The 16,512-nt window shown below is 33.2% G+C and overlaps 2 protein-coding genes across 2 annotated transcripts; one reads left to right on the top strand and one right to left on the bottom strand.

The window, feature by feature from the left end:
• The first annotated feature begins 732 nt into the window (after nucleotides 1-732).
• Nucleotides 733-1,944, top strand: LOC139848569 (uncharacterized). Its single transcript, XM_071838295.1, has 3 exons — nucleotides 733-832; nucleotides 1,416-1,673; nucleotides 1,766-1,944. Exons 1-3 carry the CDS (start codon nucleotides 733-735, stop codon nucleotides 1,942-1,944), a joined length of 537 nt encoding a protein of 178 aa, XP_071694396.1.
• A 262-nt stretch (nucleotides 1,945-2,206) lies between these two features.
• LOC139848568 (uncharacterized) lies at nucleotides 2,207-6,333 on the bottom strand. Its single transcript, XM_071838294.1, has 4 exons — nucleotides 4,231-6,333; nucleotides 3,494-4,104; nucleotides 2,514-2,604; nucleotides 2,207-2,326 (listed from the first exon to the last, which is right to left on the bottom strand). Exons 1-4 carry the CDS (start codon nucleotides 6,331-6,333, stop codon nucleotides 2,207-2,209), a joined length of 2,925 nt encoding a protein of 974 aa, XP_071694395.1.
• Between the last annotated feature and the right edge of the window lie 10,179 nt (nucleotides 6,334-16,512).

The following is a 16,512-nucleotide window of genomic DNA, read 5'->3' as shown; positions in this document are numbered from 1 at the left end:
GAAAGAATGGTCATCTTGTAGTAGCAGTATTACCTTGTTAATTAATAGTTGAATAACCATGAGATTTGGTATGTAATTTGCTAAACTTAACTCCATCATATTGTGTCCTTTATATTGTGTCCTTTTGTTCAATAAAAAAAAAAAAAAAAAAAAAAAAAAAAAAAAAAAATTAAATTCATAGTTTTTCGTTTTTTTGTAACATTTAACGAATATGTGTGTTTATATAACTACTGTAATAAAGGTGTAATACGCTCCTTACAAACATAGGTTCATTTTATAGTGATAAACTAGAGCAACATTGTATTTGTTAATACAAATTCAGTCTTAATCAAATAATTAACGATCAGTACTCTTTCGATTCTTGACATGATATCAAAATTTATGGTTTGTTGATTCCGAGTCATACAACCATCTAAAGCTTAAATGATTTATCAAAAGTTAAAAATTAAGACCATCTCTAACGTTCCCTGGAGGCCAAGTGCACCCAACATGCCGCCAACACGTGGCTAACGCGGCGTGTTGGTGGTTAAATATTCTGGCGTGCTGGAGGTGAACACGGGAAGAAGGGAGCGCGTGCAAAAGTTTTTGGTCGACGTGTTTGACGATTATTGGTTCTTTTGAATTGATATACAACGGATATATTTTGTTAACGGATATAAAATTTAATAAATAAATGCCTTTTTACGCATTGTCGACGATAATTCTTCGGACAATGAAATATTATTAAATGTTATGTGTTCGTGTGCCGAAGAGCTAGACCAAGAAGCTGGTGAAGGCCCAAGTCAGAGACCTCCACGAGGAACGCGAATGTATCTTCATAGGGATCGCGGAGGTGCGGCTTGACGTCTATGGAATGACTATTTTTCTGATAATCCTACGTTTCCTGATCACAAATTTAAAAGACGATTTCGAATGCAACCGCAAGTAATTGATGCGTAATAGGTAAATCTGAATGCTCTATGAATCCTTTACCCACACACTTTGAATTTTTTAAACAAAAATACGACGTATGTGGTCGTCAAAGCTTTAATATCTATCAATAATGCACATCTGCGGTACGCCAGTTGGCCTACGGTACAGGGAGTGACATGTAGGACGAATATTTGCATATGAGTGAGTTAACATCATTAAACTGTTTAGACAACTTTTGTTTATGTATTACTGATTTGTACCAAAAAGAGTATTTACGAAACCAACTCACACGAAATTCAACGAATCTACGCATCGCACGAAACAAAAACATGGTTTTAGGGGGATGCTTGGGAGCATCGATTGCATGCATTGGGAATGGAAGAATTGTCCCGTTGCATGAAAAGGGCAACACACAAGTGGTCATCACAAAAAACCAACTTTTATTCTCAAAGCTGTAGTTTCGTACGATATGTGAATATGGCACGCCTATTTTGGCGTTGCAGGTTCCAACAATGATATCAATGTGTTAAACCGATCACCATTGTTTGATTCTATTAAGACCGGTACCGCTCCACCTTCACCATTTACAGTACCTGGTCATGACTACACACATGGTTATTATCTCGCCGATGGTATTTATCCGGATTGGGCTACACTTATTAAAGCATATTCATCCCCAACTGACGACCTAGCTGCAAAGTTTACATGGTTTCAAGAAAGTGCACGAAAGAATGTCCAGCGCACATTCAGTGTTCCTCAAGGTAGATTCAATATATATTACGTGTGCTCGGACGAGCTTGGAAAGCCAAAAAAATGTCCCGCATTTTATACGCTTGTATTCTATTGCAACAAGTGATCCAAGAGGATAATGGTTTTGCTATAACTTCACTTGACGAAGAGTATTTAAGAGAGTCAGAAAACCAACCTGCTTTTGTTAGGAATCGAAATAGTAATCGAGCAACACGAGAAAAGGAAATACGAGACAAAGATGTGCATAATCAACTTCGTGCAGACTTAACCGAGCATATATAGAATCTTCCACCAAATTTCCGCCGCACCATTTAAAGACTATTTAAATATTGTAATGCTTTTTTAATGAATTTTTATTGTAATCTTTTATTTTTTAGGACTTTTAAATTATTGTAATCGTATTATTAATTTTATTTCGTGTGATTTATTAAATTTATTTGTTTTTTTTATAATTTACAAAATATTAATATAACAAATTAAACAAGATAAATTAAAATCAAGAAAAATGAAAGAAAAATGAAAAAGAAATAAAAATACCCCACCCCTACCCAGCAACACGCCACTCAGCACGCCACCCATTATTCAACAGTTTACCAGCACGCTCATCAAGCACCCCACCTCCACCCAGTAACACGCTAACACGCCTCGAAGGGTTAAATATGGTCTAAGTTTCCATGTCAAACGACGGTGGCTCAATCAACAGAAACCCAAAGCCGAGAAATTAAAGCTCACAACAAGAAATTACAGCCATTTACCAAACAATTACGTGAATGCTCTCTGCTAACCACCGTTGACCACAACTAACAAAACAGGGAGGTTCGTTGTTGACCACCGTCGTCCACCACAAAGACCAGAGGTGGCAATGGTAGCAGTTCACCGGCGACAACTACAAGGCTACCATCAATGGTGCCGCAAAAATTGACCGCAATAACATCAGTTTCTCTAAAAAATCAAGCAGAGGTAAAGGGTTGAGCTTAAATGCGTCTAACCCTAATTCTACCCAAAACCATCACTTGAATCTCAAATATCGGCCAAAAAGGAGAGAATAAAACCCTCAAACCCTAATATCTCATCGAAATTGCACATTAATAGGTAGCAAGGTACATGGTAAAAGAGTTGAACCCCAATTTTCAATCATAAACAACAACAACGACAATAACAAAATTCAATACCACATAAGTGGTGTACGGCGGATGTGAGATGTAGACAATCCTTCCCCTATCTAGGGATGACAAAATGACCCACACTCGATTGGAAAACCCGAAACTCGTTATAATTGGGCCGGGTCTGACCCGAGTCCGTCGGGTCATGGGCCGGGTATGGGGATGGTTATAAAAAAAATTCCGGGTTTGAGTTCGGGTTCGGGTTCGGGTATGGTTTTGGATACAAACCCGTTTATGCGACCCGTATATACCCGACCCGCATACCTGTATACCCGGCTCGAGGAATTTTAATAATAATTTTTATGTAAAATTTTAGTATTAGTATTATATTGTTAATGTATGAAAGATTTCTCTTATTTGTTTTGAAAACGAGTATAATTTTATTCAATATAATCATATACAACAAGTTTTTGAGATGTGATATTTTATATACTTTGTGTATTTGAGTATTTTAGAAACTTTTCAATCAACTTTTTGAGTGTGATATTTTTTTTTGAGTAAAGGGTGTTCACCCGGTAAATATTATATAAAACTTCAGAATTACAAAATGTCTACAAGATAATATGATTCATAGAGAGGTAACACAACCATGGCTACAAACGCAACCTAACCACCAAAAAACTCCTAAACATCAAACGATACATTAAATCTGCCATGCTATTCTTAACTGTTTCACTTGATGCGACTCCTTGAACTTCACCGACATCAACTTTAAACGAACGGTCCCATAGATGATGTTAAACAGTTTGTTCCGGTCACGAGATTCACCTTTAAAGAGCCTAGCATTCCGTTCTTGCCATATAAAGTACACAGTAGCCGCAAGAAGAAACTTTGCTACCAACATGCGAGCGACTCTTCTATGAGCATATGGAATCAATAGCTGCATTATATCTTTCCAATTGTAACCAATTCCTGGAATCACAATAAACTTTTTTACCTTGCTCCATAATTGCTTGGAGAAAGTGCACTCAAAAAATAAGTGGTTGTGGGAGTCTTGCTGCAGACTACAAAGAGCACAAATTGGACTTCCTTGATTCGAACTACCGACATCCCAAACATGAAGCTTGTCTTGAGTCTTCAATTTCTCATCCATAAGTAACCACATCATAAACGTGTGCCGGGGGATCGAGTTTGAAAACCACACCATTTGGAACCAATCAACTGGAGTTGTTCGATTCCTAAGAGATTCCCAAGCTGCCTTGGATGAAAATTCCACCAATTCACCATTCGAATCCTTCCACCCAACCTTGTCCTCCTGAGTTGTATTCGGTACTTGGATCTGTACTAAGAGAGGGTATTTAACAACCCACTAATGAGGCCACTTCCACATATTAGAATCCAACAGGTCTGCCACTTTAGATTTATCATTAAATGACGCACGATAGACTTCTCTAGACGTTATAACTTGCGCTAGGGGACCGAAATCTGTCCAAGAATCAAACCAGGCTGATGTATTAGAACCGTTCCCAACCACATGAACAATTAGGTGCCTAACAAGCTGTCGAATGCTAAGTATTTTACGCCACACCCAGCTTCCCGACGCTACATTATCCACCACCCAGAAATTATGATTTTGCAAGCGGTAAGTATGAATCCACTTCACCCATAAGGTTTGCTTGCATGTGATAATGTTCCAAATGTGGTAAACCATCAAAGCGATATTCCAAGTTTTTAGACTTTTAATCCCGAGACCACCCTCACTTTTGGGAAGATAAACCGTAGACCATTTAACCTTTGCTTTACCTTGCTTCATTTCCCCTTGGCACCATAGAAACCCTCGCATAATTTTCTCCATCTCTTTGATAACACTATCCGAAAGCATGAAGACCGATGACCAATAAACTTGCATGGATGAAAGCACAGACGTAATAAGTTGAACCCTCCCCGCAAATGACAAATACTTATTCTTCCAATCATCAATTTTCCTTTTTAATCTATCTACTAGCCCCTTGCAATCTTTGTGGTATAGTCTTGTAGATATAAGTGGAACACCTAGGCATATAACCGGTAACGAACCCACCACAAAAGGCATGACCATCAAAATCGCATCTTTAATATGCTTATTAACACCTGCAAAAAAGGCAGTACTCTTCTGGAAACTAGGAACCAAACCCGAACAATTTTTAAACTCTTCCAACGCATCCGCAATAATCATCACAGATTCCATGTTTGCATAAGAAAAAATAAAAAGATCATCAGCGAAACAAACATTTACGATTTTCTGACTTTCGCATTTAGGATGATAGGTGAACTCTTGGTTGTTATTTATATTCCATTGAAATAAAAGTGTGAGAATCTCCATGACCATCGTAAACAAATAGGGAGACATTGGGTCCCCTTGGCGCAACCCTCGTTTACCCTTAAAGTGACCATGTAATTCTCCATTGATGCTAATAGAGAAAGACGTTGTGGACACGCACTTCATGATCCATTTGATCATGATTTTATGGAACCCGAAACCTTGCAACACCTCCTTTAAAAACTCCCAATCAACAGTATCATAAGCTTTTTGAATATCAACTTTAAATGCACATCTTGGAATGCCTCTATCCAAATGATAGTTTTTCATGATCTCTTGCGTGAGAAGAATATTATCAAAAATTCTCCTTCCCGAAACAAAGGCTGACTGGTTATTACTAATGATTACATCAAGAGCACCCTTTATCCTGCTTGTAATAATTTTACTGATACATTTGTACAAAACGTTACAACAAGATATAGGTCTATAATCATTCACCTTTGATGGCGATTTAACTTTCAGAAGTAAAGTCAATATTGTGTGATTAATTTCCGTAAGGAGTTGCCCATTTTTAAAGAACTCTTTGATCGCACAACCAACTTCATCTCCCACCACATCCCATGCTTTTTTAAAGAAAGACGATGAGTAACCATCCGGGCCAGACGCTTTATCTTCACCAATACCAAACATCGCTAGCTTAATATCCTCATTTGTCACTGGCCTAATCATATTAGCAGCCATCTCACGAGACAGTTTGGAAGTAAACGAAGATGGATCCACATGTACCCTATTAGCATGATCGTAGGCTTGAGGATACGTGGACAAAAAGGCTGCATTTACCAACACTCGATCTATCTTTTTTAGCATGCCATTCATCTCATTCGGACTTTGGTTCCATGTATAATTGATGCCCGGGTAATTTAAATCTTCCACTTGCAATGTATCAATGCATTCTTTAAACTCTCTCATCGCTATCGTCATTCTAGATGCACCTGATGTTGATTCGTCCACCCCTATAGAAGCATTAAAGTCTCCTAGAATTGTCCATGGATATTCACCAACAAAGCCTTTATGCATTACCAGATCTTTCCATAAAATACGTCTCTCAATATAGGAATTAGAGGCATAAACAAAGGAAGCAAACATTTGCTTATTATCTTGAACCATTCGCACAAGACAATGAACAACTTGATCAGTGAGGGCAACAACCATAACATTCACGATGTCCGGGTTCCAACCAATAATGATACGAGTTCCCGTCTGACACATACTACCATTCGACTGTGATGACCCGGGAATTTCCGACTAAATTTAAACTTAAACTTTATATGGTTTCGATACGATAAGCAAAGTCTGTAAATGTTGAGTCTCAAAAGTTGTGAACTAGTTTCATATATTCATTTAACCTCGACCAGTTTCGACGATTCACGAACAATTAATTGTAGATAGATATGTGTGTATATGTATATAAAAATAATTGGAAATGTAATTTGAAATATTATATGTTGTTGTTATAGGTAATTATGTGAAATAAAATAAAAATACGATATCATGATAATTATTATTCAAATCATATTTATATACAAATAAAGCAGATTAAAAATAAATATTAAATAATTGTAATACTCGTTGATGTTTCGATTGATATTAAGCAAGTTAAATTTAAAATTATATGGTTTTAAAATAAACGGTGATCCGAAAATGAACTATATAAATTTTAGGTTTATTAAAAAAATATATTTAGAAGCTAATTGATAAATTTCAACATTTTTTTATATTTCACCCATAAATGAGAGGGACAGTTGATGTAAATATTATTTAATAATTTATGATCGAATTTTATACCATAATGAACGAAATAAAGAAAGTTAATTACTGTGAAAATTTAGGATTTTTCTGAAGACTTTTATACGCCACTGAATTAACAACGGAGCGCGATATAGCATTCCGTCAAAACTGTCAGTAGATTAGATTAGTAATGGCTGATATGAGTTTTCACATGTTCTTATATTATTATTAATTTATTATTATTATTTTTTTAATCATATATACATAAATAAACAACCTGATAAGGATATGTAACAAACTTGCACAAATGCTCGACCATTATTACTATTTGGCACTATGCTTGATTGAAATTATGGATATTGTGCCTGTTAGATTCCTTCTCTGCTTTTCTTTTTATAATAACGACTACATATATAGGTATAGATATAAATACATGATTGGATATAGACTATCTATTTATCTAATGACTATCTATATATATTTATACAAACATAAGATTCCAATCACATAAAGCTATACAGTTGTGTAAAACGTTTTACCTTTAAATTATATTAATGATTGATTGTGAATTGAAACACCAAAAACCCCACTTGGTTATATTCGTTACACATACCAAACACTTTAATTATATAATTACATATACTTATGCATCACTTATGCTAACCACCCCATTTCAAAGAACAAACACATCATCACCATCTTGATTCTTCTTCATCTCCAATCAACCAGACACCTTCCTCATTTGGACACCACCTCGTCAACTCCTTATTCACCTCATCTCTCACATAATTTTGTTCTCATTTAGAATCACCTTTTAACACCACCATTTATGTTATATGTTATACACTAATCTTCAAGTGAGAGTCATCAATCTCTTTCTCTGTTTCTCTATCAAATTAAAAACCCAAAATACATAAACACTTGATCACTTATGCAGTCGAAACAAACACTCTTTAAACATCCACCTTGCTCGACTCACTGTAGTTACAGATGGTTAGTCTCTTCTGTTTGCACCACACATCAACCCACCAATTCATCTCAAACCAACACCATACACACCTCACCACATCCGTTTCACACCATCACCATAATTATACATTATCTGTGTTCCTGTCTCATGTTCTTCGTGACCACCTATCATTACCACAAACTATCATCCTATATTATCATCAAACTAACACATATACGATTACATACATATATTATAAATTGAAAACACTACTTACATACTTATTCAATCAAACAATTATCAAACCTACAAGCTTCTTGGTCGTATATTGCTGCTGCAACTGTCTCTATTTCTGCATTCAAACAGCCCTGCACTCACTTGCTTTAAGTTACTGTTAGATAATCAATAACAAAAATCAACGAATTGAGTTGCTACTATATATATTCATTTCTATTTCTGTTTTGGGTCGAGACTAAAAGCCAATCCAAAAACCATCGACTGTTTCTGTTGTATAACAATCAAAACCACAATCAAATCATCAAATAATATTCTAAAAACCTGCAAATACATATTATTACTACTGCAACTTTGAATTTCTGTTCTGTCCCAGCTATGCAAAGAAACCACCATCACAGACAACCTAAACAGCACATTAATTGTTGTATATATTGAGGATTAGGATATGATGATGGAGATGATACCTAAAATAATGAAGATAATGAAGATGAAACACGATGGTGTGAGCAGACGTCTCTCTGATTCCTATTCCGATCAAAACCACCATCGATCTTCAAATTATACTTTATTGCTGTTACTGTTTCTGTCTGACTTCCAAACACCACCATAAGTCGTCGCTGCACTTCACCGGACCCTGTTGTTGAAGAGGAACGAGGGCCTGACTTCATACGATTGAATGAAAGATTAAATATGATCGAGTATGAAACATGTCTCAATCGATTATAATTTTATGTTCATGATCGTGTGAATTGTATTTTGATCGAATGAGATTTGTTGGATCGTACTCCTGCTGCTATAAGTGCTCGCTGAAAACCCTTATTCCAAATCGATGATTTATTTTTTTGGTAAAGATATTAATTTTAGTTTTAATTTTATATCTTATTTCATTGATTTACTATAAGGAATGGGTTAAATAAATTTAAGACCTGAAATAAAACAGAATGTAAGGAGCAGAAGAATGGTTAGGGCTGTGTCGGGTTAGCGAGAGGTTGCGGGTTCGAGCCCGGCTTGTGACATAATTGTTATCTTTTTAAGGTATATCATTATTATTATTATTATTATTATTATTATTATTATTATTATTATTATTATTATTATTATTATTATTATTATTATTATTATTATTATTATTATTACTATTATATCATTAAAAGTATCACCATTATATTAAATGTCATTATTATTAAAAATAATTTTTTTTATTGAAATTATTATTATCATTATTATTAATCATTATCATTATTAAGATTATTATTATTAATTTACTAATTACATATTAATATAACTAGTATTATTGATATTATTAAAAATATTATTTTTATCATTATTATTAAAATTATCATATCATTATTATTTTTATAAGTAATATTATTATTATCATTATATTTTATGACCACTACTATTTATTATTATAAATATTACTATTAGTATTATTATTATTATTATTACAAATATCCTTTATATAAAATATAATTATTACATATAACATAAATAAAAGTAATATTACAAACTACTATGTTTTTATATATTAACTAATATATTTATAATATAAATTAAACTATATATATCATATATATAATATAATCCATTATAAGTATTAATATAATATAATTATATATAAGAATATTAATCATAATACATTATAAGATTTATAAACATAGTTGATTAATAATATGTGTTAATATATATATTACTGATATAGGTTCGTGAATCCAAGGCCAACCCTTCATTTTCAATATAGTCATATGTATTTTTACTACAAAATACATTAGGTGAGTTTCATTTGCCTTTTTACCCTTTATATTTTTGGGCTGAGAATACATGCGCAACTTTTATAACTGTTTTACGAAATAGACACAAGTAATTGAAATTACGTTCTATGATTGAATGATCGAAACTGAATATGCCCCCTTTTAGTCTGGTAATCTAAGAATTAGGAAATAGACACCCTAATTGACGCGAACTCTAAAGATAGATCTATCTGGCCCAACAAGCCCCATTCAAAGTACCGGATGCTTTAGTACTTCGAAATTTATATCATGTCCGAAGGAGGATCCCGGAATGATGGGGATATTCTTATATGTATATTGTGAATGTCGGTTACCAGGTGTTCAATCCATATGAATGATATTTTTATCTCTATGCATGGGACGTTTATTTATGAGAATTGGAAATATGAAATCTTGTGGTCTATTAAAATTATGAAATGATTGTTTATGATAAACTAATGAACTCACTAACCTTTTGGTTGACACTTTAAAGCATGTTTATTCTCAGGTACGAAAGAAATCTTCCGCTGTGCATTTGCTCATCTTAGAGATATTACTTGGAGTCATTCATGACATATTTCAAAAGACGTTACATTCGAGTCGTTGAGTTCATCAAGATTATTATTAAGTCAATTATAGTAAGATATATTACGAAATGGTATGCATGTTGTCAACTTTCGATGTAATGAAAGATTGTCTTTTCAAAAACGAATGCAATGTTTGTAAAATGTATCATATAGAGGTCAAGTACCTCGCGATGTAATCGACTGTTGTGAATCGTTTATAATTGATATGGACTTCATCCGGATGGATTAGGACGGGTCTCTACAGTTGGTATCAGAGCAGTGGTCGTAGCGAACCAGGTTTTTCATTAGTGTGTCTAACTAGGAGTTGTTAGGATGCATTAGTGAGTCTGAACTTCGACTTAGTAGTTGTTAGGTTATATTAATAAGTCTGGACTTGAACCTGGTCTGCATGTCAAAAGTTTTGCTTATCAATTCGTGTCGAAAATTACCTGCTTATCAATCTTAGGGAATCACTTGCTTATCATTCTTAGTCTAGACACATCATACTACAATGATTGCATAAATAGTGTATAGACAAAATTCATATCTTAGCGTATCTGCTAATTCATATTTTAGCGTATCTGTTATTGTTACCTTTGCCTGACAGTTTCCGTAGATTCCTCCGTAACTTATGAGATTTTAGTATTATATATGCATATGTAAATTATGTATTGCAGAGTACTAATCTACATCCTATAATCTATTTCTTATCGAATATACTTCATCTAACTGTACGAGATGAATCCCTCAACCAGTTCGAGTCCCTCAGATTTCGATAGCTATTCCGATAGCTATTCCGACAGCTATTCCGATATGGAGTTTCACCTAAGCTCCGAAAGCGGTGACACCAGAATGAATAAATCAATCAGCCATCCCCAATTCATCTGATGGATTCGTAATCGACTTAATCAATGGAGACGAGAAGAGGGCGATCCTTTCCATCAACCAAAATCACCTCTTGGTGAAGAACCTGAAGCACTTACCGGTGAACTTATCCGCAACACCATATTCACCCTCATTTCTAGGATACCACGCAATGATTATATGATATCAAAAATTCTAAACCTTATTCATCCACTCGTTCCGACCGACAATCATCCTGGAGTAATGGAAAAAGTTAATGAGATTCGCGCTCGAGTAATTAAATTTGGAGAATATGGTACAAAATTTACCAGCTTCAGCAACATCATCGGCACCAACAGTACCATCAGTAACAGCACCAGTACCATCAACAATCCATACCTCAACATCTCATTATGTACCTCGAGCATAATCATCCATCTGCGAATCGTACTACATCATTTATCTTCGTTCGACATGGCGATTATGTAATCTCTAATGTTTTAGAGATTATATATTCTTGTTTTAAATGGTAAATCAAATGAGTTTAATATCATATTAACTCATTAAATCCATGATTACATCTGAAGAAAATATACATGTATATATATTTCCATAAAGATTGTAATTAAAAATTCTTTTGTACAAACTGTTAATGGTGAAAATATTTTAACGGGTAGGTAATACCCGAGGAATATTTAAATTTCACATTAATAAGTTACACTGTATATTCTTCGAATCTGATTCAACAGTTATTCACTATCCTACTTACATCCACCGGTATCCGTATCCGTTCACCGCAGAATAACCATTTTCATTCAATTTTAAATTTAGATTTTGACCTATCAGAATCCAACAAGTGGCATAATGAGGAAAACATTTGATAAAATAAAATTTGTTAGAAACAGACTAATTAACTATGAGAAATTTTGCTAAGAATCCACGCTAACAAAATCCTAGCTAACTGTTCCTAGCTAACTGTTAATTCCGTATTACATTTTATTTATCGCAATTTATTTATCGCAATTTAAATTCCCGCAATTTTATTTATCGTCATTTAATTTCTGTTATTTACTTTACGCACTTTATTTATCGTCATTTATTTTCTGTTATTTATTTTACGCACTTTAAATATCGGGACACGTATACAAGGTTTTGACATATCATATCGATGCATCTATATATATTATTTGGAATCACCATAGACACTCTATATGCAGTAATGATTGAGTTCTCTATACAGGGTTGAGGTTGATTCTACAATAATATATATAGTTTGAGTTGTGATCGAGTCTAAGACGAATACGGGTCACGATACGTATTAATTCGAATATTATATATTAAATTATATATGAATTATTGGACTGTCAACTGTGGACTATCAACTGTGGACTGCAGACATTGGACAATTAAAATGAATTAAAATAATGATTATAACATATGAAACTAAATAATTCTTCAAGTTTTCCACTTGATTTCATCTTAAACTTCAATTGTATCTTGACGATTATAATCTGCGTTCAAACCTTTCATGATTCTTGAAAACATCTCAATCGAGAGGATGAAACAACCGCACTTCAGCTACGGAAGGAAAGATTAGTGCATATAGTTATGCACCCGAAAACACTCAGAACCAGAGTAAACGTTTAACACGTATATGTGCTAGCTCCTTTGGCATTGTTATTACTGAAAAATAACATTGCAATTCTTTTTCAAATTAGTCAATTTTTTCACAGCTCCAACAAGTCAACTTCGATTTTCATTCGAATTAGCCTTACTATAACCTTGGTATATATACGTGCTCTTTTATTGTTACCGGAAAACCTTTTATATTCCACCATATTACCAGCAGATGTACCAGCAATCTCGTCGCTCCTTGATTTAAATCTCTCCGACAAATCACTATATTTATCTATTGAAGTCTCATCATGAACTCATCCGCATCTTGTAACGAGAACTGACATACCAATTACTGGGAATCAGCAATCAGTACTTTGAAAACTCATAGCATATCTACATCAACGGTTATATGTATAACATTCATCTCTTAGAATTATGATCTTTCATCTGAAATCCTGAAAATCACTCAGTCTACAAATCAATACTCTGAATGTTGAAAAAGCTGAATGAAGCAGTAGAAACCGTAGACAACCGTAAACGACCTTAATCATCGGAAGTTGATGATAAAGAATAGTATGTTGGAAAAGCTCAGAAAAGTTGGAACTGGAAAACAGATTGAGCTAACCATGAAGGAGACTCTGAACAAATCACAAGGACTAAAATTGTACATAAAGAATCCTGATGATTCTGTATCTGATGAAATCTTTAGCGAACGCCTTGCTTCTGAATCTAAACCCTTACAGATAAATCTTATCTATCACCCTTCGATATTAGAAATTCCAAGATATCATCATATCTTTCATTATAAATATCCTCAATATTTCTGAAGATATCTTCATAAATATTCTCGTCCGATATTAATTATCTCTTCGTGCTATCAGTGTTACATCATATAGAAACTGTTAGTTTCTATATTCTGTAAACTTTCGAGCTTAAAATATGAATGTTATTGAAGTAATGTTGGGAACTGATGCATTAGTTAGTATAATATAATGACACTTGATCAACGTGATTATATTACTTGGGAACTGATGCATTAGTTAGTATAATATAATGACACTTGATCGACGTGATTATATTACAGTAAGGCATGCTGAGTTTCTAAATGGGACATGATGATTCACAGACTATAACATCATCATGTGCCATGTTACATGACTCTTACATTTTATATGATATATAAATATATCAAGAACATATTTTCTTGATAGTTCTATCTTTCCCAGATATTCTGGTAATTTGACGAATCAAGATCGTGTTATTACCATCTCTTTCTTAGAACATTAACTATGTTCATTTCAAAATTCATATATATGAATTCTGGACCGTTGCTCGCTTTAATAGAGGTCGAGAGGATAATAAAAAGGCAAAGAGATCCAAAATATAAGAGAAAATATAAAGCCCAATGACAACACCGAAATTACAAACTGTGGATATCAGTACGTATAGCAATATAAAGACACGGGAGGATTATAAATACAATAATCCATAGAGCATAATAGAAATAAATAGATTCTTCAGGTGGGAGTTGAAAAAGAAGAACAATCATTGCGATAGTTAGAATAAGAACAAGGATCAGAACAGGGTTAAGCATTTTCATAAATCTTTTGAATTTGGGAATTGAGTATAGAAGTGGTGAAAATAAATGGAACGGAAAAGGTAAATTTATAAAGGAAATATCAGACGTAGTAATCGGGGCAGATCACCGTATTTAATTAAAGAGATCTTAATTTCCATAAATCCCGAAGAATCAGATCTTATAAGATTTCAAAGATTTTTTTTAAATCCCTTGAATTCCGGAATTCAACCCTGACTCTGTCAAAAGTTAAGACGCACCTTATTTTCTAAATTCAACCCTGGTTACGTCAAAAGCTAAGGAAAATCTTATTTTTCTTCAATTCACTCTTTTGTGATAGCTTCATTCGTATCCTAAGAATAATAGAATTATTTTATCATTATTATTCAATGATGATAAACCTCTAATTATCAACTTATATTGGTCATGAAAATATTTTTATTGTTAGCCATGACCACCTCACTCAAATTTCGGGATGAAATTTCTTTAACGGGCAGGTACTGTGATGACCCGGGAATTTCCGACTAAATTTAAACTTAAACTTTATATGGTTTCGATACGATAAGCAAAGTCTGTAAATGTTGAGTCTCAAAAGTTGTGAACTAGTTTCATATATTCATTTAACCTCGACCATTTTCGACGATTTACGAACAATTAATTGTAGATAGATATGTGTGTATATGTATATAAAAATAATTGGAAATGTAACTTGAAATATTATATGTTGTTGTTATAGGTAATTATGTGAAATAAAATAAAAATACGATATCATGATAATTATTATTCAAATCATATTTATATTTATATACAAATAAAGCAGATTAAAAATAAATATTAAATAATTGTAATACTCGTTGATGTTTCGATTGATATTAAGCAAGTTAAATTTAAAATTATATGGTTTTAAAATAAACGGTGATCCGAAAATGAACTATATAAATTTTAGGTTTATTAAAAAAAAATATTTAGAAGCTAATTGATAAATTTCAACATTTTTTTATATTTCACCCATAAATGAGAGGGACAGTTGATGTAAATATTATTTAATAATTTATGATCGAATTTTATACCATAATGAACGAAAAAAAGAAAGTTAATTACTGTAAAAATTTAGGATTTTTCTGAAGACTTTTATACGCCACTGAATTAACAACGGAGCGCAATATAGCATTCCGTCAAAACTGTCGGTAGATTAGATTAGTAATGGCTGATATGAGTTTTCACATGTTCTTATATTATTATTAATTTATTATTATTATTTTTTAATCATATATACATAAATAAACAACCTGATAAGGATATGTAACAAACTTGCACAAATGCTCGACCATTATTACTATTTAGCACTATGCTTGATTGAAATTATGGATATTGTGCCTGTTAGATTCCTTCTCTGCTTTTCTTTTTATAATAACGACTACATATATAGGTATAGATATAAATACATGATTGGATATAGACTATCTATTTATCTAATGACTATCTATATATATGTATACAAACATAAGATTCCAATCACATAAAGCTATACAGTTGTGTAAAACGTTTTACCTTTAAATTATATTAATGATTGATTGTGAATTGAAACACCAAAAACCCCACTTGGTTATATTCGTTACACATACCAAACACTTTAATTATATAATTACATATACTTATGCATCACTTATGCTAACCACCCCATTTCAAAGAACAAACACATCATCACCATCTTGATTCTTCTTCATCTCCAATCAACCAGACACCTTCCTCATTTGGACACCACCTCGTCAACTCCTTATTCACCTCATCTCTCACATAATTTTGTTCTCATTTAGAATCACCTTTTAATACCACCATTTATGTTATATGTTATACACTAATCTTCAAGTGAGAGTCATCAATCTCTTTCTCTGTTTCTCTATCAAATTAAAAACCCAAAATACATAAACGCTTGATCACTTATGCAGTCGAAACAAACACTCTTTAAACATCCACCTTGCTCGACTCACTGTAGTTACAGATGGTTAGTCTCTTCTGTTTGCACCACACATCAACCCACCAATTCATCTCAAACCGACACCATACACACCTCACCACATCCGTTTCACACCATCAACATAA

This window comes from Rutidosis leptorrhynchoides, chromosome 5, assembly GCF_046630445.1.
Source record: "Rutidosis leptorrhynchoides isolate AG116_Rl617_1_P2 chromosome 5, CSIRO_AGI_Rlap_v1, whole genome shotgun sequence".
NCBI classification, from domain to species: Eukaryota; Viridiplantae; Streptophyta; class Magnoliopsida; order Asterales; family Asteraceae; genus Rutidosis; species Rutidosis leptorrhynchoides.
The sequence above is the reverse complement of the archived record's forward strand: the minus strand, read 5'-3'. Positions and strand labels throughout refer to the sequence as shown.